Below are 22,124 nucleotides of genomic sequence, written 5' to 3' on the forward strand. Positions count from 1 at the left end.
CATAAACTTTAATAAAAATCTAATTACCCCATATTAATGTGACCCACGGAATAACCTTACTCCATCTGTTTAATCTAAAGATGAAAATAAGCTTAGTAATAAGTTTAGTAAACCATCTTTATTCCAACTTAAATTACTATATAACCCAGGAGCTCCCCTGAATATTATTCTACGCTTCAATCTTTTTTTTATATCAGAAAATTCTTAAAAGTCACAATAGATATAATATAACTGCAATGTCTTATTCATATGCAAGACATATTGATGTCACTATGATATCATTTGGAGATGACAAATATTCCAGAAAGTATTTTGATTCCATTAGAACAACTCTTATAAATAACGGTATTCCAGACTCAAGAATTGAAGAGATAAATGTAGATGATGCAGCAGATGTGATTCTATATCTTAAATCATCTTGCATTGAGTCGTACAAGGCTGTATTTATAGTTGCTGGCGTTTGCAAAAAAGTTCTCACAACAAATCTCGATTATTTTTCGGACTCTGTTTATCAGCCTTTAATTAACAGTATCATGCACTTTCAAATGAAAGATAACGTTCAAGTACCTATCAAAATTGCTATTAAAGAGCCCAAACGAAAACTTTCAGATTACGAAGAAGAAGGGAAGAAAATTGCATTGTCTGCTATTAAAATGTATGAGCACTTTTATCGAGTTTACTGATTACGCTTTAATATGAATTGAATCCCAAATAAAAAATTCCAATAAAATTAAACAGATTTCAATAAAATGAATTTTTTTTATTTAAAGTATTTAAGAAAAATTTGTAAATAGTGTGGATCGTGGCTATGCTTTATGGTGGTTACATAATTATGTATTAGCAACAGAATCGATTATTTCTTCCCTTTTTTAAGCCAACAGGTGAAATAAGAGAATAACTTGAGATGAATTTTACTATTGAAATATAACATAATATATTTGCATATGAACAATTTATTAAATTTATTTAAAAAAGAGATTTTTTAATAAACAGAAGAACCATTGAAATTTATTTAACACTGATAAAATGTTTGACAGCACCCTATTTCGCCAATTCACCTCTAGCCATTGTGCATTGACAATAAAAAAATATTTATCAAACACATCAGTAGATTTGTGGAAAGGTCATAATGTCACTATTATTAAATAAAACATAAAATTTATTTGAAAAAGGGGATGTTTCTTGCATTTTTTGTTTATGTAGAAATTCTTTAAACTTTTCACCGAATTTTATTTAGCCATAGCCCTAGCCCTAATGGAATTTTAAAAATTTAAAGGTTTTTTTGAGTTTGTTTTAAGAGTATCGGAAATACCAGCCCTAACCCACCCAGATTACGTACATTTAGTATTTGGTCCATATATTTTTGAGAGTTTTATTACTATGTTATAATATATTATATTATATTATATTATATTATATTATATTATATTATATTATATTATATTATATTATATTTTATTTCACTTAGATACTTAAAACTATTTAGACAAGTTCGGATTAAAAGATTATGATTTTTAACTGGTATTAGTAACATATATGATAAGGGACTCAAATTAGTATAAGATATGATTAATGATCAATAGCAATCCCTTTTTTATGATAGCATAATTAATCAAAAAAATATCTATGCAATACTTAAACTTCTAAATGACTAAATCAAAAGTTCACCTATAAAGTTTTAACGGTGAAATAGACCTCCGCATAAGCCATGAACTGACTCTCCCCTTTTTAGGATAATGAACATTCTAAAAGCAAAAATTGAAATAATCAACGGTTGAAAAAAATAGATATATGCTTCTAATACTTAGAAATTTTTTTCAAAAATTAGTCATCTCCACGTTAGAGAGTTTCTGGAGCTTACAATAATATCCTGCATCAAAGCCCTTTAATAAATATCATTTTGCCGCTACCTATGACTGTTTAGATAGTAAATTTCAGCAGGTAGAGAAAGGCTCGGTTACTGGCGGGCCGAAAAACAAGTAGTCAAAGCTATCAACAGAAACGATAACAATGTCAAAATTTCAATAATGCAGCCGCATGACCGATAGCGGCGTTGTGCATGCTTGAACAGAATATCTTTTTTTCTTTTAACCCCCAGCTTTTGTAGCAATTAACCAGACTAAATTGATCCCGCCTATTACAGATATCAGTCATTTAAAATCAGAAAAAAAAAGCTCATTATAGTTTTTGGACATGTATTATTTCGGCTTTTTAAGGGTATCAATTATGTTTTAGCCAATTCATGAATAATAATCCGACATATTGGGTACCCAAGTATCAGCAAATTTTTTCACCATACTTTCTGAGTCATATTTTATGTCTATTGTTGTATTCCAAGTATAAGTACACATTTAAATTCCTCAGTTATTTTTATTATTTACAGAATTCTCGATCTAAAATAATCAAGTAAATAATATATTTTCAATGTCTGCTGAAAACAAACACTTTAATTTCTACGATCTTGTCATTACTGAGACCACAACTCCTAAAGCCCTCGACAAGCTCCCACCCAATTCGATTACAGATCATATGCTCGAAATTGATTGGACTGTTGAAAAAGGTTGGGGTACTCCTCAAATTAAACCTGTGGAGCCATTGGCTCTTGATCCCACTTCATCATGCTTACACTATGCAACACAATGCTTTGAAGGCCTCAAAGTGTTTCGGTCTCGTGATGGTAAAACTGTGCGCTTACTTCGTCCTGAACTAAACCTTGCTAGACTAAATGATTCAGCTCAGCGATTGACTCTGCCTCAATTTGATGAGCAAGAGCTTTTAAAAATTTTGTTAAAGTTTGTAAGCCTCGAGGCACGTTTTATCAAACCTGGATCATTTATTTATACACGACCTTTTATTCTTGGTACATCCACAGGGCTTGGGTTGAATGCTACAACCATGGCCAAACTTATTGTTGTACTAACGCTCATGCCTAGTTTAAGCGATAAATCTTTAAAACTTTACTCGTCGGAGCCAACTGAAGCTGTGCGAGCTTGGCCCACAGGATTTGGTAGTAAAAAACTAGGAGCAAATTATGGTCCAACTTTAAAGCAACAGTTAAGGGCCAGTGCCGATGGGTATGATCAAGTCTTGTGGTTGTATGGGGAGCAAGAGCGGCTTGTAACTGAAGCTGGCGGCTCCAATTTTATGGCCGTGCTGCGCAACAAGATCAATGGAAATATTGAGATTGTGACTTGTCCGCTTGATACCAATTTGATTCTTCCGGGTATTAATCGGCGTTCAGCTCTAGAGTATCTTAGAGAAAGAGAGCTTGACACAGGTGTGAAGGTTTTGGAAAAGAGATTTTCAATTGACGATTTGGAAGAAGCAATGGTGGAAGGCAGATTACAGGAAGCGTTTGCAATTGGTACAGCTTATTTTGTAGCAGCCGTTGGAGAGATTCGGACGCCAGAGGGTAAGACAATTCATGTACCGGTGCTTCAAACAGGCATTGTGAACGATCTGCAAAAACATTTTGAGGATATTATGTATGGAAGTAAAGATCACCCATGGACAGTTGTTGTTTTAAAAGAAAAGTGAGCGGAAGTATATATTTACAATCTAGTTTTCCGTAAAAAATAGTAGTAGTAGTCATAAATCATAAAGTTATCGTTAAATCATCATAAGCAAGTATGCAATGTCATTTAAAATCATAATTGGTTTTCATCATAGAGGAATTTCCAATCTTCAATTTCTTCAGCCATTCCTCTAAGCTTATCCTTCATGCCTAGTACACCGCATGAACCTAAGAGTAAGCGAAGAGGAGGATTTTGGCAGTGGCCAATTTCCCAAATAATGCTGGCAACTTTGACTGTACTTGTGGCAAGAATTTTGTCCAGGTGCTTCACAAACTGGACACCGTATTCTGCTGGAGTATTTTGGTATTGAGGTCCTAAATCCCGAAGGAAAAAATGAGATGAAATTGGTGTTGAGTTAAGTTCGTGAATGCCAGTACTATATTTGTTAGTGAAGAAAAAAAAAAGGGTTTAAAGAAAAATATACTCACGTTCTTGCTACCCGGGCACTATCATCTTCTTTTGAACCACTTTTGGCATATCCTGTTTCAATTATAGTGACTTTGCATCCCAAATGTTCAACTTCAAAAGATAGACTTTCGAGAAGTCCTTCAGCAGCCCATCTGGTTGCACTATAAGGACCAAATCCAGGAGTACCCAACACACCCATAGATGACGTGAAAGAAATGATATGACCTGGGGTAGATGTAATTGGTGCATTTGAGTTGACATTATCTTTATATATTCCCTTTTTAACAGCATCGTTAGGGACTTTATCATTAGCGCTCATGCGAGCAGCATTTGTGAGGTATGGAAGAACAGCACGGATGGTATGAAAGAGGCCCATGAGGTTTGTTTCAAACTGGGAGCGAATTTCAGTGTCAAACTGTTCTTCACAAGCACCCATGACACCGTAACCGAAGCAGTTGACGACAACGTCAATGCGTCCAAATACCTGTAGACATTTTTGGACAGCCCGGTCGACGCTTTCGCGGATGCGGACATCACATTTAACACGATAGCATAGGTTTTTGAAGCGTTCGTCAATGTAAAGATATCCAATTTCAGGAGCGGAGGCGGAAAGCTCTGGATTGATGATTCGTGGGCGTTTTTTTGAAGCAGATCGTCGGCGATTTTTATTTGGTGACTCTGTTGAATTGGCAGTTGAGCTTTTGGCATTGGCAGAAGTTAGTGGAGTTGAGCTTGCGCCACCACCACCATTTTGATAGCCGTTTGGCCGTTGTGCGGGGTTGTTGTGTGCCGAGGAGTAGTTGTCATCATTTTCAGAAGGGCCAGTATTGGCAGAGACGTCATTTGCGTTTGCAGAACCATGACTGTGCTCTTCTGGCGATTTCGAAGCATCGTCTTCAACGGGGAATCCGCAATCAGTGTCAGCTTCGTCGAGGGCTGCGATGAAGACACGATCACGACGCGCAATTGCTGTGCGCGAAATTTGCTTGCCAAGTGCACCGGTACCCCCAAAGAGAAGCCAGACTAAGGGTCTAACTTGGCGGTCGCGATAGGCTTTTGCAGAGAGTGGGCCGCAAGTTACTGGAAGCAGAGACTGTGGAATTTCGGTGGCAAAGCATTCCGGTGTAAGGTCGATCCGCTGGCGTTTATACGTGGAGCTCATAGGAGTATGAGGGGTTGAACTAGATGGAGATTATAGAGTAGGAAAATAAGGAGGTGGAGGAATAAGAAAACCAGGGTAAAAAAGTGGAGGTAATTATCAGGAGAAAAAGGTTAAATAGCGCTGAAACAATATAAATGCTAGAAAAGTTGAGTTTAAATAGAACCAAAATCTGAAATGAAAAAATATAAATGGTTTACAGACTAAAAAAATGAGTTTAAAGACGTGGAAAGAAAGAAAAGAGAATAAAAAAAATTTTGACCAAGAAAAAATAAAAAAAAAAAAAAAAACTGGGACCGGGCAGTCGGGCGGCAAGGTGTCGGTACTTGAATTTGGTACATAGAACTTAGTACATAAGATCTGTAACATAAAACATGTCTATGTCCATGGTGTTATATTTTAATTTCAAAGACACAACTCAAACAATTTCAAACCGTCAAACGATTTAGAAATATTTCACTTTTGATCTTTTTGTTTTTAAATTTTTAAATTTTTTTTTTAAAATATGTGAAAACTGTATGCAGTTTTTTTTTTTTATCTTTTCTCATTTATATATCTGTATATATATGCACATATACTGATCATATCATCTTAATGAAACAGACTTGGAAATATACCCACCAACTTCAACCTCCCTTGATCTGTGAATTCGTATGTGCAAGCTTCTCCCGAGTTCCCTCAACAACACGCTTGACATATCGCAGAGCTGCTGAATCGGGATCGTCAGCAAGGCAGCTCTCCGGAGTGTATGGAGGATCAATCCTAACCTCCTCCATGGCTATGATAGACTTTCCATGCCAAATAGAGGGAACGCTAAAAAACAAAAATTGCTGTTAGATATCTTTTTTCTTTTTCTTTAAAACAAAAACTCACGTATTAGATAGCAGATCAAAAAAGGCTTGTGCCTCTTTAGTCACTCCAACGCCAATTCGAGCCCGGCGCTTGCGCTCAGCTGCCACTGCGGCTTCGGCCTTTGCATTGAGTTGGGCCACAGCCACAGGACCAATAGGTGGTTCAGCCCGCGCGAACGCGTCTCTATGAGGGGTTCCTTGTGCAATGCTCGCAGCTGACGGTGGAATTGTAGTCTTCTTGGGTCGAGAAAGAGTTGTGACATCGCGCACAAACGAGGTCTTGATGATACGGTAATTGGGCCTCAGGGGCTTGGTATTGGAATCTGTTGTTGTGGACTGTTCGGCCGGCGGGTCCTCAATCAGAGTGATGGTATTTGTGGTTTGGCAAAACGCATACACGGTGCCGGTGATGGTATTGTCCAGCAGAGTGGTGATCCGGACTCTCAAATCAAGCGCCCAGTCAATCGTGCCGTTGCTCATTATTGTTTCCCAGGAAAAACTGAAAAAATTAAAAAAACAAAAAACAAAAAAGGTCTTCTAAAAGTCCCCCACACACGGAAAAAAAATAATAATGTTTTAGAATAAAGAACCTCTCAATTTTTTCCGTCCAGTTAGGGAAAATCAAACAGAAAAATTTAAGCTGAAAAAAAGATAATGAAGACAAAAAAAAATGATGTGCTGGCAGATGAACTAGTTTTTTTTTTTTTTTTTTTTTTTTTTTTTTTGTTAGGGAAGGTGGCTATTTGTGAAGGTTGCGGATGGTGGTGGTTGGGATAATGGTTTTTTTAATGCTGGCGGTGAGGCCAGACAGGCAGCCTTAATGTGGTCATGTAAAGTGAACCAAAAGCGAAGCAGGATTTCTATATTTGAAAGAGCCGCGTTATACTTCTTTAATTGGAAATTCTGTTAGTGCTCTCGTGGAATTTTTATTACGTCGCTTCTCCACCTCAAAAAATCAGGAAATAACCACCAGCTACTATATTTCATTCAAAACCATCCCAAAACAGCCCGTTGAAAATTCATACAAAGGCCAGGAAAATTTTCTTTTACGATAACTTCACATCCCGTTCTTTTTTTTAAAAACTTTTATTTAGATCTATGGCTTCTGTGAATCTTCTGGCACATGATGAAGCAGCAGAGAGAACTGCTCAAGCAGCCACAGATTCTATCTCTGCCTCCGCGTCACAGCCTGACCGTAGCCCAACTTCTCCAATGGCCTCCTCTCCGCCGCAATCCCTCGGGCCTGCATTCGATGATACCATATCCTCTTATACCCATAATCAACCTATATATATAGGCGGTGATGATGACGACGAATTTGGCAGTCATATTGATGAAATAGACACAAATGATGATGACGATGATACCCAGGAATTTCCTCCTAAGCAAACAAGCATCGAGTACGACGATCTTACCACCACCACTACCCATAATAATACAAATTTGGGAAACATAGACCGACAGATTTCTTTTCTGACCCCTCAAAGTGACGACTTGGCCGGCCATGTTATCAACTTCCCCAATGGAAATTCCTCATCCGCTTTCCCAAACCTTTCGGCAGTAGACGAAGCCCTTCCTCCAGAATTGGCCCCAGACCTTGGCCCAGACCTCGGAACAGAGTTGGAAACTTCGGGACTAACAGGAGACGAACTAGATACAGCTATAATCCCACGCAGCTCGTCACCAACTAAGAAATCAAAGTCTCAGGAACGTCGTAACCGCGCAGAAGAATTTACCGGTGGCGATATAAACATGTTTAAATATGTACCCAATTTTAATTACAAGTACACTGGCACCGAGGATTTCAAAGCTGAAATTGAAGAATGGTTTCTTTACGAAGATAATGAAATATTACCATCTCTTAAATTCCAGTTTCAAAAAAATCATGACAATGACTGGCGGGATCTTTCAGTCAACACACAAGAGTCTCTCGTTACATCCTGGCTTTTCGACTTGAAATCTACTAACTCAGCAACCCGCCGCAGCGCTCTTTCTTTTCTTTCCTATGTTGCTCTTGGCTCTTACGCTTCAGTTTCATCCACTGCAGATCACATCGCACAAATCAAGCTTAATACCCATTTTCTTTGGAAGCACAATGCACTCCCATCTCTTTATGCTCTCCTGGTGCATGATGTGAATCTCAAAGTCCCTGCCGATCTTTACGCAGACGATGACACACCTTCAAGTGGTAGCGATGCCGAAAATGAGCTAAACATGGAGCTTTTCAGCGTCCTCACAATCCTCTACTTCACAATTGAATCCCACAGACACGATACTGAATTTGCTGCAGACCTGTACAAACTTAACATTCTCCTTTACTTCGTTCAAGCGATGTCCCGGTTGCGCTGGGGCATTGAAGGAAACCTTCCACTAAGGCCCATTTGCCTTGTTTTTTGGAAAACAATGCTTTGTCTTTTTGGCGATGATGACGACCTTGCTCGAGTCAAGTCTTACATGTACAAAAAATATAATCTTCCAGAAAATAATGGCGAAAACACTGATCTTGTCATGGCGTCACCATTGGATTATCATGCATTTCGCCAAGACATGATGTCTAGATACCCAGCTTACATCCCTCCGTCCTCACGTCTGCCTCGCAACTTTGACAACTCACGAAGTATGTCCCACTACATTGAGGTTCCAAGACCCGTTATTGCACAGTCTTCCAATAACGCACTGCCAATCCCCACAGTGCATATTGCCACCCCGGCCCCATCCCCACCTGCATCTCCGGCTATTGCTGCTGGCCAAAAGGTCCGCAAATCTGTGTTTATGACTAACCAAAGTTTCCCCTTTATTCACCCTACAGAAAGCAACATTCCTCAGAGTATAGTTGAGGCTAGCGAACTGTTTCACTCGCGCATTCATACTACACCCAGCATGATGCAGCTTTGGGATGAACGTGACAAATTCATGCAACAAGAGCGCGGATGGGTTCCAGCACCACGCGAGTATCATGAATTTGAAGAGTCGCAGTACGAAGAACTTATTTTAGAGCGTGTCGAAGAGTTTTATGTTTCTGTTCTTGGTGACCTTAACTCATTTGTTCTTGTTTTACTAAAATTTCTTTTGGCAAATGCATCCTTCTCCTCTTCTGAGAGTCACATTGATACCTACCTTTCAGCGAACCAATATGCAGGCACAACTTCGCGCGCTAAAGATATCGGTCTTCGTGCTGTGTCTGCATGTATATCAGTTCTTGCCAGTTGGTTTAAGATTTCACACATCTGCAAGTTTGAGCATTTGTCTACATTACTTTTTGACTCACGTTATCACTTGTTGGTGTTTAAATACTTTTACTCGCATGTGCCTTATGAAAAGGCTTTAGAAATACTTGACGACCCAAAACTAAACTTTTTTGCCTTTTGTGGAGGGCTCTCGGATTCTTGGAATGAATCCCAAAACGAGCCCGAGAAACCATCACAAGAAAAGGAAGAAGTCGATGAAGAGAATGAAGACGAATTGTTATCATCGGTCACAATTTATTCTCGAAGATACTTTTTCACCACGATTAATCTGCTGCGAACCCTGCGCCGCATTATACGCAAAAAAACTCAACGAATTATTGTTGTTGCCGAATTGCCTCCAGACACATTGCGCAAAGCTCTGAGCATATATCAAAAGGATATATGGGAACTCGTTTTAGAAATATTCAAAGAGCAGGTGCCTTTTAATGGGCGCAAGTGGCGGACCACAAATATGGACCTGGTGTCTGCAATTTATCTTAATTGTAAGACAAAGTTACGCGACGACTGGTTGCAAAGCGGCGATTTAAACTCAGAAGCCGAGGATGCTCAACCCCAGGAGGCGGCTGTGCGTGCACTGATTCAGTTTTACAATGAACGGTTACGCAGAGAGTATGAAGAAAAGGAGAACGGAAACGATGATGATGGTGATGATGATGATGATGATGTCGCGACGGAAAAAGGGGATGATGAAGATGACCTTCCCAGTTTCTTTGCTTTGGAGCTGGACGCTCTTGCAATTGATAATTCAGCAATGTAAATTTTGATGTAAAGAAAAAAAAAATTAATTGTTAAGGTTTATGATTTGAAAACCTCCTTTTTTGGGCAGATCACTGTGGTAGGCATCTTTTTTTTTTCTTAACCACCACCAAATTTTTAGAGAAGCAGCCCCACCACTTCTCTCTTTAAAAAACAAATGGACTCCCATGGTAGCAGCAGAGTCCCGCAGCTACTCGAGAAACTTGTTGATCATGTTCTTGGGGATGTTTTAAGCTTTGATGAAAAGTCCTTTTTATTAAATAAGGCTTCCCGGCATCTCGAAGGGTAAGGAAATTAACATAGCTTCAACCTAGTATCATTAACTCCTGTATTAGAAACACGCCAACAACAGATTACTCTAACTTTTATACCGTCCGTGATGCTATATATACTGAACGTGAGTTGTGTATTTTTTTGTTCAAATTTTCTTTTCTCTTACATTTATTTTTTTTTGTCTAGTTCAACATGAAAACCCCGAGACTGCAGTCAGTTTCTTGAACGCGACTGCACGATTGTTTGAAGACCTTGAAACCCGTGCAGCATATCTCCGACACCCTGGCGAGGCCCTTGCTCTTCTGCAACTCATCAAATCTTCACAATCAGAGACCCGACAACGCGCAGACCATCATCGTTCACGGTACCTTCACAATCTTCCAGATGCGTTCCCGGATTCCAGCAGACGCGGTAGTCCTACGATACACGAACGTCCACAATACACACCAAACTCTACCACAGAAACTACAGATCCTGAGCGAATGTCAGCACGCGAAATACTGTGGAATATACATAAGAACCAGACACCTAGCAACCGCCAGATTTTGCGCGAGCTGCCTTATACGCTTCAGGGTATCTCGTCAAGTACATTTACATGGGTCGAACCGCTACCGCCAGATCCAATGCGAGCACAGAAAACTAGCGATGGAGATATGGATATTGAATATGAAGATGACGATGAGCAGACTACCACGGTGCTGGCGTTGCCTACGCATCTGCCCTGGCAAAAGATTGGACAGCTGAGCAGGCTAATGGAACCTGCGGTGCTGTACCGAAATATCAAAGAAGAATTACACCGACGTGAAAAGGCCCCCAAGACTGGATTGGTTTTGCAAGCATTGGATTCTGCAATCGAGAATGAATTGCGGAGCTACCTAGCATTTGTGGGGGTTGTGGAAACCGAAGTCCGGAGGCAGGAAATGACACTGCAGGCCCCGGATGCCGGGGTGTCGAAAGAAGCTCGTGAGTACGGAATTGGCGGGCGAATGACTCTGACACGCAGCATTGTATTACTTCAGGAAGCAACCTTAGGGCTTCGGTTGGTGCGCATGATCTTGGAAGAAACCCAGGGACTTGTAGGCGGGCAGATTTTGTCTCTTGTGCATGCATATACGTACCATGGCGATGAATTTGTGGCCAAGTTTGCACAGCGCCTTGTGCCCCAAGTTGCGCGATCGTTCTTCGACATGCTGAGCCAATGGATGCTTTCTGGGCAGCTGGTTGACCCTCACGAGGAGTTTTTTATAAGGCGAACGAATAATAATGCCGGGGGGAATTCAGCAGACGATTCCAATCCTTGGGATGGCACTTTTTACCTTGCCGAGGCATATATACCAGATTACATTTCGCGCGAGGTTGCGGAACAAATTTTTCAGATTGGCAAAACGCTACATTTTATTGCCGGCGCTTGTGATGACCGCGAGTGGGTAGATGAGCGACGAGCTTTGGCCCGGTTGGATCCTGGGGTTCTACAATTGCCAGATTCGCAGCTTCGGGAAGAAGTGTCGGAGACGTATGAACGGGTTGTGAGTCATCTCAACGATCTTTTACGAAACAAGTTCCATTTGGATGCCCATTTGCGTGGCTTGAAGGATTATTTGCTGCTAGGAAAAGGCGACTTTGTGCAATTGCTTGTTGAAAGTGTTGCTCCAGTGCTGGAACGGCCGGCCTTGCAATTGTTCCGACACCACCTTACGGCTACCCTGGAGACTGCAGTGCGCGGATCGAACGCGCGACACGACCACCCCGACGTGTTGCGGGCGCTGGACGCGCGCATGCTGGAGCTTGGGCACGGAGACATTGGGTGGGATGTTTTCACGCTTGATTACAGAGTGGAAGAGCCGTTGAATGCAGTAATTTGGGACCACAAGTCGATGAAGGAATATCTACGAGTGTTTAACTTTCTTTGGAGAATAAAGCGTGTTTCGTTTACGTTAAATACGACCTGGCGACAGCTCACTCTCATGGACCGTGCTGCAACCCGAGCCCGGTATTTGCGCCATCCGAGCGAAACCAATATTGCCAACCGTATGGTGAGTAGCAATACAATACCATACAAGAGCAGTGTTTACGGGCTGTACCACCCGTTGGTGGGCGGGTTGTGGCAGGGCGTGCGAGACATGTGCTGTGAGATGGTCCACTTTGTGAGCGAGCTTGAGTACTATATTAATTACGAGGTCGTAGAGATGGCGTGGGGAGAGTTGACACGACGGCTGGATACAGGCGACTTGTCTGTGGACGAGATAGCGGCTGCACACCGAGAATACTTGCGAACAATCACCCACAAGGGCCTGCTGGGCGGCGGAGACTTTCTGATGGGCGAGTTGCACTCGTTGCTCAAAATTGTGTTGGCGTTTGGCGTCACGTGCGAAGGGCTACACGACATGTCTGAGCGGCTGCACGCGCAGTCCCTGGCTCAGAGAGATGGTCAAAATAATGGTGGTGTGGACCCTGGGAACAGCATACTGAAGCGAATCAAGAAGATTGATGCGACGCTAACAGACTTGCGTTCGCAGTTCCAGGCTAGTCTACGACGGTTGGTTCAGGCTTTGGGGAAGCAAGAAGACAGTGAGATGCGATTTCTTGGAGTTCGTCTGAACTTCAATGGGTTTTACAGTTAGAATTAGGAAGAAAAAAAGTTGAATAATCTATAAGTCATTAAAAAAACAATAAAGAAAAGAATAGAAGGATTTTTTTTAAAAAAAAATTGTCACGTTTAAATGCCAACCGAGGTGAAGAAATTGTGGGCCAGCTCGACACCAACAAAGGTAGCAGCGTTGGCAGGGAAAGAACGAGCAAGAGCAGGACCCAAACCAGGGAAGAAAGCCTTGAGACCACCGGAACGGTAGATAGCGGAGGTGACCTGACCAATGGACTGGGAGGTAGTGGAAGACTGAAGACGAGACTTAATGGTATCAATGGGGAAGACGGGGACCCACATGGCAACACCAGCCATACCACCGGCAAAAGAAATAGCACCAAGAGACATTGACTGGCCCTCGGGTGTCAGCAGGACCTTAAGGTATTCGTATGTGGCAAAGTAAAGAGCCGATCCGGGACCGTCACGGGCCAGTGTGGCAACAGAGCCCTTAAAGACGGAGCGCAGACCGCCTTCCTTGTAGAGATGGGCAACGACGTCAATAGCACCGTTGAATTGCTTGGGGGCTGGGGCACCAGGAGCAGGAGTCTTTTGTTGACCCTGGAGCTGGAGAATGACCTTGACACGCTCAAAGGGAGCGGCGACAGCGGTTGTGGGGATGGCCGAGAAAAACCCGGCAGCAGAAATTTGGCCAATAGAGAGATCGCCGTTAGGTCCTGCAGGGGTCCACACGGCAGACACCAGTCGCTTACCGAGGTCATAACCCCAGAAGGAAATGGCAAACATGGGGGTCACGCCAGCAAGAGGAGCAGCAACACCGCGGTACAGGCCTGTGAGGCCATCGGTGGCTACGGTTCTCTTAACAACATCAATGGCACCAGAGTACTGACCAGGAGTAGCGGTTTGCAGACGCACCTTGACGAGATCGAATGGGTGGCCGACCGCAACAGCACACACACCGCCAAAGCCGCCGGCGGCAAAGGACTTGAGCTGGCCAACAAGAGCGTTTTCAGGGGGCTGAGTGGTAGCAATGGAGGTATCAATTTCAGGTGCGTCAGACATTGTGAATATGAATAGAAATGGACGGGATGAAGAGGTTTATTTAAATATATATATATATATATGAAACGAGGAACTATTAAAAAAAAATTTTTTCAGTTAAAATTATGGCCAACCCCCCAAGTATTTATATATCACTGCCAGGCTGAAAAATCGTGGAGCGGTCATTGGAACTGGCCGGCGTGGCTTTTTCTCGAGCCTCGGCCAAAAGGGCGGCAGCGGCCGGGCCACATGAAAATTTCAGCAGCGCTGGTGGGTAACGCCAAATTTTCTGGGTGGGTGGGTGACATCCGCACCCCTCCTTTTACCCCACGGGGAAAAAAAAAATTTCATAAGACAATATTTCGCTATAGCACTATATATACAGCTGTGGCCACCGCTGCCTCAAGACCCGCCTGTCCGGCGCCGCCGGACATCAGAGTGGGACATCCGACGCCCATCACGTCCGGATCTTGAAGACCCAAATCCGGCCTCTGGTCCTGAATGGCCCCTAGAGTTGCCAAGAGGTGGCAAATGATACCCCCCATTCCCATAACCAGAAGAATGAGAATAAGAAGCTGTCGGGCCCGGCGGAGGACCCGGCATTCCCAGCAGCGCAGCACTATGAGTAGAAAGATGATGGCGTTCATTGCTATTGCTTCGAGAAGTCGGCTGATTGCTACCGGCTCGCGAATGAAGCTCATGGTGCGATATGCGCTGGTGGTGTCCACTAGGACCTAATGATGATGATGATGATGATGAAGAAGCAGGTGATGGATGATGTGGTGGTGGTGGTGGCATGCCTCGAGGATCCTCTTCATATCGGTACGACGCCGACGATCCATGGTGTCGTGTAGGAGGCAAAGATCCTGACTTTGAATGGCTATACCCATAAGACCCATGGTGAGGGCCTGGCAAAGAACCGTGAGGACCGCTTCCTCCTTCATGAGAAACTAATTGTGGTAAAGAAGGAAGTGCTGATGTGGGTGGTAAATGCGGCGGTAACCCAGAAGCCTCCTGAGTTGGACCCGGAGGAGGAGGAGGAAGAGGAAGTGGTGGTGGAGGTAATGTCGAAGTCCCATATGCACCATAATCATAATATCCAGATCCCATTGGATGATGGCCAGAAATCGGCCCATGGTGAGAACCGTGGCGGTTATGATGGTGGTGATGATGCATCCTATACAGGTCTCCAGTACCATCACCCCATGAAGATCCCATTGGCACTTGTCTCGGTGATCCATGTTGTCCATGCATCGAGTCTGCACCTCGCGGGCCACGCACATCGCCATCAATACCCGCCCCGCGATCACCATACTCGTGTGTTCCCCAAGAGCCTGTTCCCTTGTTGTTATTGCTACGACCACTATTTGAGCTACCGGTATTACTTGTACTAGAGCTACCTTCTGCTGAAGGTCCTGAAACTGCAGGGTGTGGATGTTGTTGTTGCTTTTGTTGTTGTTGTTGTTGTTGTTGTTGTTGTTGTTGTTGTTGCAACGATGGTGGTGGCAGTGGTAGCGGCTGTCGTTGGGATCTTTGTTGTTGCCGTTGTTGAAACCTTTGTTGTAATTGCTGTTGCATCGACTCCTGCTGTGGTGGTAGTGTTGGCGGTCCCGGTGCCTGTGCAGAGGGGGGCGCAGGAGGTGTAAGCATGGGACCAGATGGAACTGGTGACCCATGATGGTACGGATACCGACCCCAACTATGAGGTCCAGATAGAGGCAGTGAAGGTGGTGGAGGTGGATAATGATACGGGGGTCTTGGATATGACCCATACGCCGATGACGATAATGGGGGGAATGGCATTGGATACGCATAAGGTCCATTAGGCGGCGGGTGATGGCCACCAACTGGCTGCCCCATGCTTGCAAGTCTTGCAGGAGGACTCCGGGGTGCTGCCGCCAATCCAGGCGACAAAGATCGCTTTTGTGGCAAGTGCTCTGGCATACACTCAGAGCTGTATCCATCAACAGCCCTGGGGTCACGCATAGCCTCATCATAATAGTATGATGCTCGGTGATAATGCCGATGGTGTTGATAATGCTGATCGCTTTCGTTATGTAAAGAATGAAGATGGTCCCGGTGCTGAAGGTGAATGTCGCGTTCTTCGTCATGCTGTTCACGTTCATCATAATAATAGCGTGTATTGGGATCATATTTGGGTCCCATGGCTTTTGGCTCTAACACAACTGCTTGAGAAATAGAATCGTCAGATGCCTTGGGTATTGGTGTATCAACGACCGGTGATGAGGACTGTAGCCTCCTGTCTTTGAACTCCGGTGCATATGTAATGGCTTTAATTTCCTTTGGTGATAAATTGGATTCTCTGACAAGTGTAACCAAGGCGTCAGAGCTTGCAGCAAGAATTGAAGTCGATGGAATAGCCCGCATTAATTTAAAAGGCTTGTTAGAACTCGTGGTCCCTCGCTCATAGGCTTTGCTATACTCTTCTGGGTCCTTTGACTTCCAGTAACATCTCTGGCATAGCTTTTCATGGTGCTCCCCAGGCGACGCAACGGGGCTTGGGGATATGGATTGCGAAAACATGGACTTTTTGCGTGGAGCAAGTCCTTCTTCGGCTCGGTCCCACCAAACCAGTGATGAATCCGACCCACAGTCAAAGCACCGAGGTCCAGTATCACGCACAATGGGTGATCCGCCAGTTTCTCCATCGCCATCAACATCAGCATCTGTTTCATATAACAATGATCGCTTCATAGCACCTGTCTGAGACATTTGCCGAATCTTGTAGTGGAATAGATAAATGGCCAAAATTGACTCTCCGGTTTCCGAGTCCACATGGTCCAAAGAAAAGTGCTGAGGCCCTCGGGTGGCCCGGTCACAAAGAACAACAGGAACCATATGCACCAGCTTACCATTAAATCGAACAGAACCGCTTTTAGTGGAATCTGCACGAGAAGCAGGTATTATTTCAATGCCTCGGAAAAGCTTATACTTGTCTGCACACCCAACGTGCATCATTCGACCACAATGGCCGCAGGGAACGCATGCACCACCTCGGCCGTCACACAAAATACAAATCTGTGAAAAGCGGTCGCCCAAAAGGTGGATCCCATCAATGGGCTGTAGCTCACGGGATCCAAAGCGCAGCTCCGGAATCCAAATGGCACACTTGACATGAGCCCAATTGTTATCAAACGTCGGCTTGAGCGCGTCGGGACACGCATCCGTTTCGCGGTTAGGCACATCAGGTACCACCTCGCGCACCGGGCACAAGATGCAGCTATAAAAGGTCGACAGATGTGGGTCGACGTCATTGTCGCATGCGGCACAGAGCCAGCGAGAAGAAAAATCAAAGTCCGGGGAAAGCCCGTAGCATCGCAGATGCACATTAAGCCCGCAGTTGGCACAAACAGCCTGCTGTTCTACCACTTGGTTGTTGGCATCCACGTTGCGAACATGACACACGGAGCAGTGCCGCCTCATAAAATTGTATTTGTTGAGGCTCATTGCTGACGAATGGTTTGGTGTTCCAAGCGCTGTTATAAATTGAAACGACTTTCCAGAAGTCGAAGGTTGGCGCTGTTGTTTTTGAGGTGGCAGCTTCTTCTGCTGACCAGGAGATTCTTCCACGTCGCTGTTTAGATTGGCTACATTGACGGGTATTTGAGATGAATGAGTTTGCAGTTGATGCTGATTGATTTGTTGTAGTCGCTGTGGGTATGGTTGTTGTTGTAGTACCTCGTCGGGTTGGCGATAAAATGGCTTTGAGGGCATTTCCATGACATTCCTGCTCTTCAAAATAGAGGTTGAGTTGTTTTTGACAGCAATAGATTCTTCCTCTAGTTTCGGCGCGGATTCCGCGGAAATGTTTGATGGGGTTGTAGTTGCGGTGGTAGTCGTGGTGGTGTTGTTGTTGTCGTCGTTGTTGCTTGTTCCAGCGGTGGTAGCGACTGTAGCTGGTATGCTTTTGTTTTTGGTGGTGGTAGTGATAGTGGTAGTGGTAGTGGTGGAAGCAGCATTGCTAGAGGCCAATGTGGTGGCCACAGAATTTAAGTTGGTGGTGGAGTGCATGCTGCGCTTACCAGACTCAGAAATACTAGATTTGAGTTCAACGTCCTTTTCATTTTCAAAATCAGGAGCAACACTCTTCAATGTAGCCGAAGAAGTGACTTCTTCAACAGTTCTAGGCTCTTCAGAATTTTCTAGTGAGCTCGAAAGATTCATAATGTCGCTTGGAGACGGTGAGGAAGAACATGAAAGAATAAGATCAGGAGACGATGAAATCACAGCTCCTCCAGAAGACTCAAACTCGTCTGAGCTTGGTGATGATGACTCCTCAGGTAGAGGAATAACTTGAGGAATCTTTTTATTCCTGGGTTTACGACCCGGTTTGCCACGTGGTTTAGGTCCGGGCTTATTTCGAACTGCGGTAACAACTGCCGCTGCAATGTTTGTCCGATTAGGACCACCCCCACGACCTGAAGACCGAGTACGTCCAGACTTGGCATACCTGCCACGGGCTCGTGTAGCATTAGGTTGAGTGGGGATCCCTGCAGACTCTCCACCATTGGTTGCAGAGTCTAATAGACCACCAGATTGGGCTTCGGTCAAAGTTGACAAGGAAGACGAAGATAATCGCTGGCGTTTGGTCCGAGGAACTAGAATAGAAACAGCATCTCGTTCTTCGATAATAGCTTTTGCATCCTCTACCAACTCGTGTTCAATGCGACGCTTTGGCTGATTATACCGACGCATAATCTCATCTGGTTCCTCCCAAATCACTCCGTAGTGTCGCCAAAGACGAGCACAGCGAATACATAAAGCAATGATTGGGTTGTTAGCATTGGCGACAGGATGGCCAGGTGCTCTGCGCCAGGCCCGCGAAGTGGTAGTGTGACAATGCTTGCATTCATAGTTGCGCTTCAATAAAATAGACTTGTCTGAGTCGTAAGCTGAGTCATCTGCACTATCTGCAACATCGTCGACAAGAGTTCCATTGCTTCCACCCTCAGCGCGATTGATTTCCTTGAGCCTGTTACGACGACGACCTTCGTAATTGTCCCAAATGCTGTGACCTTCTGGAGTTTTTTTCCATAAATAATAGTAGCGTACAATATCAGCAGAAGGTTTAGTGCCGACATGATTGTAGACTTCATGAAGCTCACTGCCATAGAGCTTGACGCCCTCAGCAAAACGCCGTTTTTCTGAATCAGTAAGAATAGGCTCCTTAAGAGACTCTTTCGTAAAAGTCGCTACAATTTTAAGAGCTTCTTCGGGATTTCGGTCGCAATCCATGTAAGCTTTGAGGCAAGAATCAATAAAGTTTGGGGTATAAAACTTGACTCCAATTTTTTTGGCAATTGCGACCGTTTGTTCAAGATACTCATCAACCAGCAAGTCATTGTGGATGCTTTCCTCTTCATTGAGTTCATTTTCTGGACGCTTCCACATGAGCGTGCTAGTATCGTCACCACCACGTTCAATATATCCAACAGGTTTGGGCCGAAACCATGGAGGTCGATTTTTGGCCTTAACGATGTCTTCGGAAGGATTCAAAGGTATAGCGTCGGGATGACAAGCATAATAAGTAATGCGACCAAGGCCCTTACGACCCGATCGTGAGCGACCACGAGTTTTACGCTCTGGACCACGTTCAATGTCGTAGTAAACAAAAGGTCTGCCTGGCCACGAAGGAACTGATGCTTGATGTTTGTTGCCCAATCGTGAAGCTGCACGCGGATAAATACGGTCATCCATATCTAAAACATCTTCAATTTTGGAATGCAAGCCAAGATAACGCATTGGCCAGAGCTTGAGCTGGCGACGCTGTTCATCTGTAATTTCTTTTGAAGCAGTGTTGTCATTAAAGGCTTCTGTGAGTTGTTCAAACCGAGTCATAGGAGGGGGTGAAGCGGATTTGTGATCTTGTTGAGAGTCTGAGCTCGGTATTATGGAGCCATTGTTTGCTGCAGGGTCTGCAGAAGGGTCTGCAGATGAGTCTGTGGTAGCAATTTTTGATAACTCAGATTGCGTTTGTGCAGACAAAGATGGCTGCTGTGCTGGTGTCATTATTGGATTTTTGCCCAGCTGCAAACCTCTCTGTTCTTGAATTTGACGCTCCCGAGCTCCCGAGCAAGCAGCACAAGACCAACCAAAGCCTCTACTCGGTTTTTTTTCAAGGGGTGGGTCAACACAAAGCATATGGTAAAACTGTTTGCAATGCGCACATTGGACCGAGTCATCTGGAGAACACCATTGGGTGCATTTTTCGCAATTTTTAGGAGCAGAGCAAAGCTCTTTTGCGCGGCCCACTTCAACAATGGCGTACTTGAAACGTTCACACAAAACTTTTTGAGCATTTTCGGGAATGTTAATTATTTTTTCAGTGGGAACAACATCAAAAAAACGAATAATGTATCGGTCAAAAAGTTTGTCAAACCAAAAAGTATCAGGGAGACAGCGATAAGCTTCATAGTCAGTGAGATGGTCTCTGTGCGTGACAGTGCATTTGCCTCGAAGACTTGCAAGAGGACAGGTATCCGAGTTCATTGTTGCAAAAAGCATTCGAGAGTCATTTGATTTTTTAGAGATATCTTTTGGGCGATAGAACCAGTTGACACGGACCATATAATTTTCTGCAGCCCATTTGGGAGGAAATGATGATGAGACAAGGGGAGGTTTTTTCCCGCGCGTTTTACGAGTTGTGGGTGGAATGGTGGCCTCACGAGCTTTTGCGGTGGACCTACGTTTACGCTTCGATAATTCGGAAGATTCTGATTCTTGTTTAGAAGACGTGTTGTCGTCTGGCCGGAAGACAAACTCCATGATTCTTGCAATATAGTATGGTTCTCCTGGAGGTTCAGAAACGAGGAAAATGTGATCTATCAAGGGTTAGAAAAAGGTTATTAAATAATAGAAAGTGACAAAGATGAAAAAAAATTAAAAAAAAATTTTTAAATGAAAAAATTTACCTTCTGGACTGTAGATTGTACCATCTTGGAGATGGAGAGAAGAATCATTGGGGTCCACATAAGCTGAAATTAAATTGGGCATTGCAGAAAATGCATCTTCAGGCATGGTTTTCCAGCTCGAAGGAATTAGAGATTCTAATTCAAGTTTTGGAGCAGTTGAAATTGGAGCAGCAGTAGATTCAGATGAGGAATTATTGTTGATTGGTTGGACAGGTGGAGAAGAAGAGACAGATTTTGGTTTGTAATGGAAAGATACTGAGACCCCATTTGGTTTACTTGTGGATTGGGGTGGTTGGGATGAAGTAAAGGCAGAGTTAACACGCTCCTCTGTATAGTTGACACGCGAGGTTCTGCGTAAAGCCCGAGTCGATGTTGAAGGGGGAGGGTCTTCTACAGACATGGCCATTTCAATTGTGAGATTTTGATGATTCGGAAAGTAGAATTAAAAAAAATCAATAACAATAATTTTAACACTGAGAATGATAAATATTTGAATGAGACGGGTTAGATATTAAAGAAATAGTTAAGGATGAAAAAAAAAAAAAAAGAGGGTAATAATATAAAATATAAATCAAATAAAAAATTGAAATATATAAAATGATAAAATGTTAATATTGGATTAATATATTTAAGCATAGAAATTTATAAAATGGCAAGTTTATTAAGATGGCAGAAGGGGAAAAAAAAATTGCTGATGCTTGTTGGATGATGAAAATGCCTAAAATTAAGAAACCAAAATGGAAACATATAAAAGGTTTCTTTTAGGGCGCAAAAAAAGTTTTAAAAAAATGACAAGAAACCTGTTTTTAGGCAAACTTCTTTACCACTTTAATAAAGATTCTAATGTTCTGTGATGCATGTTGGCTACTATTTTGGGTGTCCCGTCAAATGTGGCCCGAAGTATATTCGGAACACAGAACACGGAACACGTATATTTGAGCACGTTGACAAATTTTTGAGTCTTTCACGTGATTTGGTTATGTAATTTCCTTTTTAATTTAAAGTTTTTTAGCACCACCACCACCACACGTTTTTTTTTTCTTTTCTTTTCTTTTGGTGGTGGTAATGGTGGTGGTAGTGGAGACTGTTGGCTGGTAAAATCGATGACTCCCACCATTTTGTTTTGTAAGCAGAAAATAAAAAAAAATTTTAAGCCTGTCGATTTTTCACCACCACAAACAAAACCTCCAAAAAGTCCATTTTTAGCAAATCCCGCCACCCCTAAAAGTTTTTCTCTTCTTCTTTTTTTTTCGTTCAAATACTCAAACCCTTCCCTTCTTCT

General features: G+C 43.3%; 8 protein-coding genes across 8 annotated transcripts; 4 read left to right on the forward strand and 4 right to left on the reverse strand.

The window, feature by feature from the left end:
* Positions 1 to 236: 236 nt before the first annotated feature.
* SAPINGB_P005721 (uncharacterized protein) lies at positions 237 to 683 on the forward strand (the record flags this gene model as incomplete). Its single annotated transcript, XM_032000435.1, has 1 exon — positions 237 to 683. The coding sequence occupies one exon, from the start codon at positions 237 to 239 to the stop codon at positions 681 to 683; it is 447 nt and encodes a 148-aa protein (XP_031856326.1).
* A 1,741-nt stretch (positions 684 to 2,424) lies between these two features.
* Positions 2,425 to 3,537, forward strand: SAPINGB_P005722 (uncharacterized protein; the record flags this gene model as incomplete). Its single annotated transcript, XM_032000436.1, has 1 exon — positions 2,425 to 3,537. One exon carries the CDS (start codon positions 2,425 to 2,427, stop codon positions 3,535 to 3,537), a length of 1,113 nt encoding a protein of 370 aa, XP_031856327.1.
* A 110-nt stretch (positions 3,538 to 3,647) lies between these two features.
* On the reverse strand, positions 3,648 to 5,145 carry SAPINGB_P005723 (uncharacterized protein; the record flags this gene model as incomplete). Its single annotated transcript, XM_032000437.1, has 2 exons — positions 3,648 to 3,951; positions 4,004 to 5,145. 2 exons carry the CDS (start codon positions 5,143 to 5,145, stop codon positions 3,648 to 3,650), a joined length of 1,446 nt encoding a protein of 481 aa, XP_031856328.1.
* A 623-nt stretch (positions 5,146 to 5,768) lies between these two features.
* SAPINGB_P005724 (uncharacterized protein) lies at positions 5,769 to 6,473 on the reverse strand (the record flags this gene model as incomplete). The annotated part of the gene is made up of 2 exons (XM_032000438.1): positions 5,769 to 5,955; positions 6,016 to 6,473. The coding sequence occupies 2 exons, from the start codon at positions 6,471 to 6,473 to the stop codon at positions 5,769 to 5,771; spliced, it is 645 nt and encodes a 214-aa protein (XP_031856329.1).
* A 618-nt stretch (positions 6,474 to 7,091) lies between these two features.
* Positions 7,092 to 9,998, forward strand: SAPINGB_P005725 (uncharacterized protein; the record flags this gene model as incomplete). Its single annotated transcript, XM_032000439.1, has 1 exon — positions 7,092 to 9,998. One exon carries the CDS (start codon positions 7,092 to 7,094, stop codon positions 9,996 to 9,998), a length of 2,907 nt encoding a protein of 968 aa, XP_031856330.1.
* A 156-nt stretch (positions 9,999 to 10,154) lies between these two features.
* Positions 10,155 to 12,891, forward strand: SAPINGB_P005726 (uncharacterized protein; the record flags this gene model as incomplete). The annotated part of the gene is made up of 3 exons (XM_032000440.1): positions 10,155 to 10,282; positions 10,333 to 10,394; positions 10,457 to 12,891. The coding sequence occupies 3 exons, from the start codon at positions 10,155 to 10,157 to the stop codon at positions 12,889 to 12,891; spliced, it is 2,625 nt and encodes an 874-aa protein (XP_031856331.1).
* A 95-nt stretch (positions 12,892 to 12,986) lies between these two features.
* SAPINGB_P005727 (uncharacterized protein) lies at positions 12,987 to 13,931 on the reverse strand (the record flags this gene model as incomplete). The annotated part of the gene is made up of 1 exon (XM_032000441.1): positions 12,987 to 13,931. The coding sequence occupies one exon, from the start codon at positions 13,929 to 13,931 to the stop codon at positions 12,987 to 12,989; it is 945 nt and encodes a 314-aa protein (XP_031856332.1).
* Positions 13,932 to 14,312: 381 nt separating this feature from the next.
* On the reverse strand, positions 14,313 to 21,248 carry SAPINGB_P005728 (uncharacterized protein; the record flags this gene model as incomplete). The annotated part of the gene is made up of 2 exons (XM_032000442.1): positions 14,313 to 20,752; positions 20,843 to 21,248. 2 exons carry the CDS (start codon positions 21,246 to 21,248, stop codon positions 14,313 to 14,315), a joined length of 6,846 nt encoding a protein of 2,281 aa, XP_031856333.1.
* Between the last annotated feature and the right edge of the window lie 876 nt (positions 21,249 to 22,124).

Source organism: Magnusiomyces paraingens (assembly GCF_902498895.1).
Source record: "Magnusiomyces paraingens strain CBS 517.90 genome assembly, contig: contig5, whole genome shotgun sequence".
NCBI classification, from domain to species: Eukaryota; Fungi; Ascomycota; class Dipodascomycetes; order Dipodascales; family Dipodascaceae; genus Magnusiomyces; species Magnusiomyces paraingens.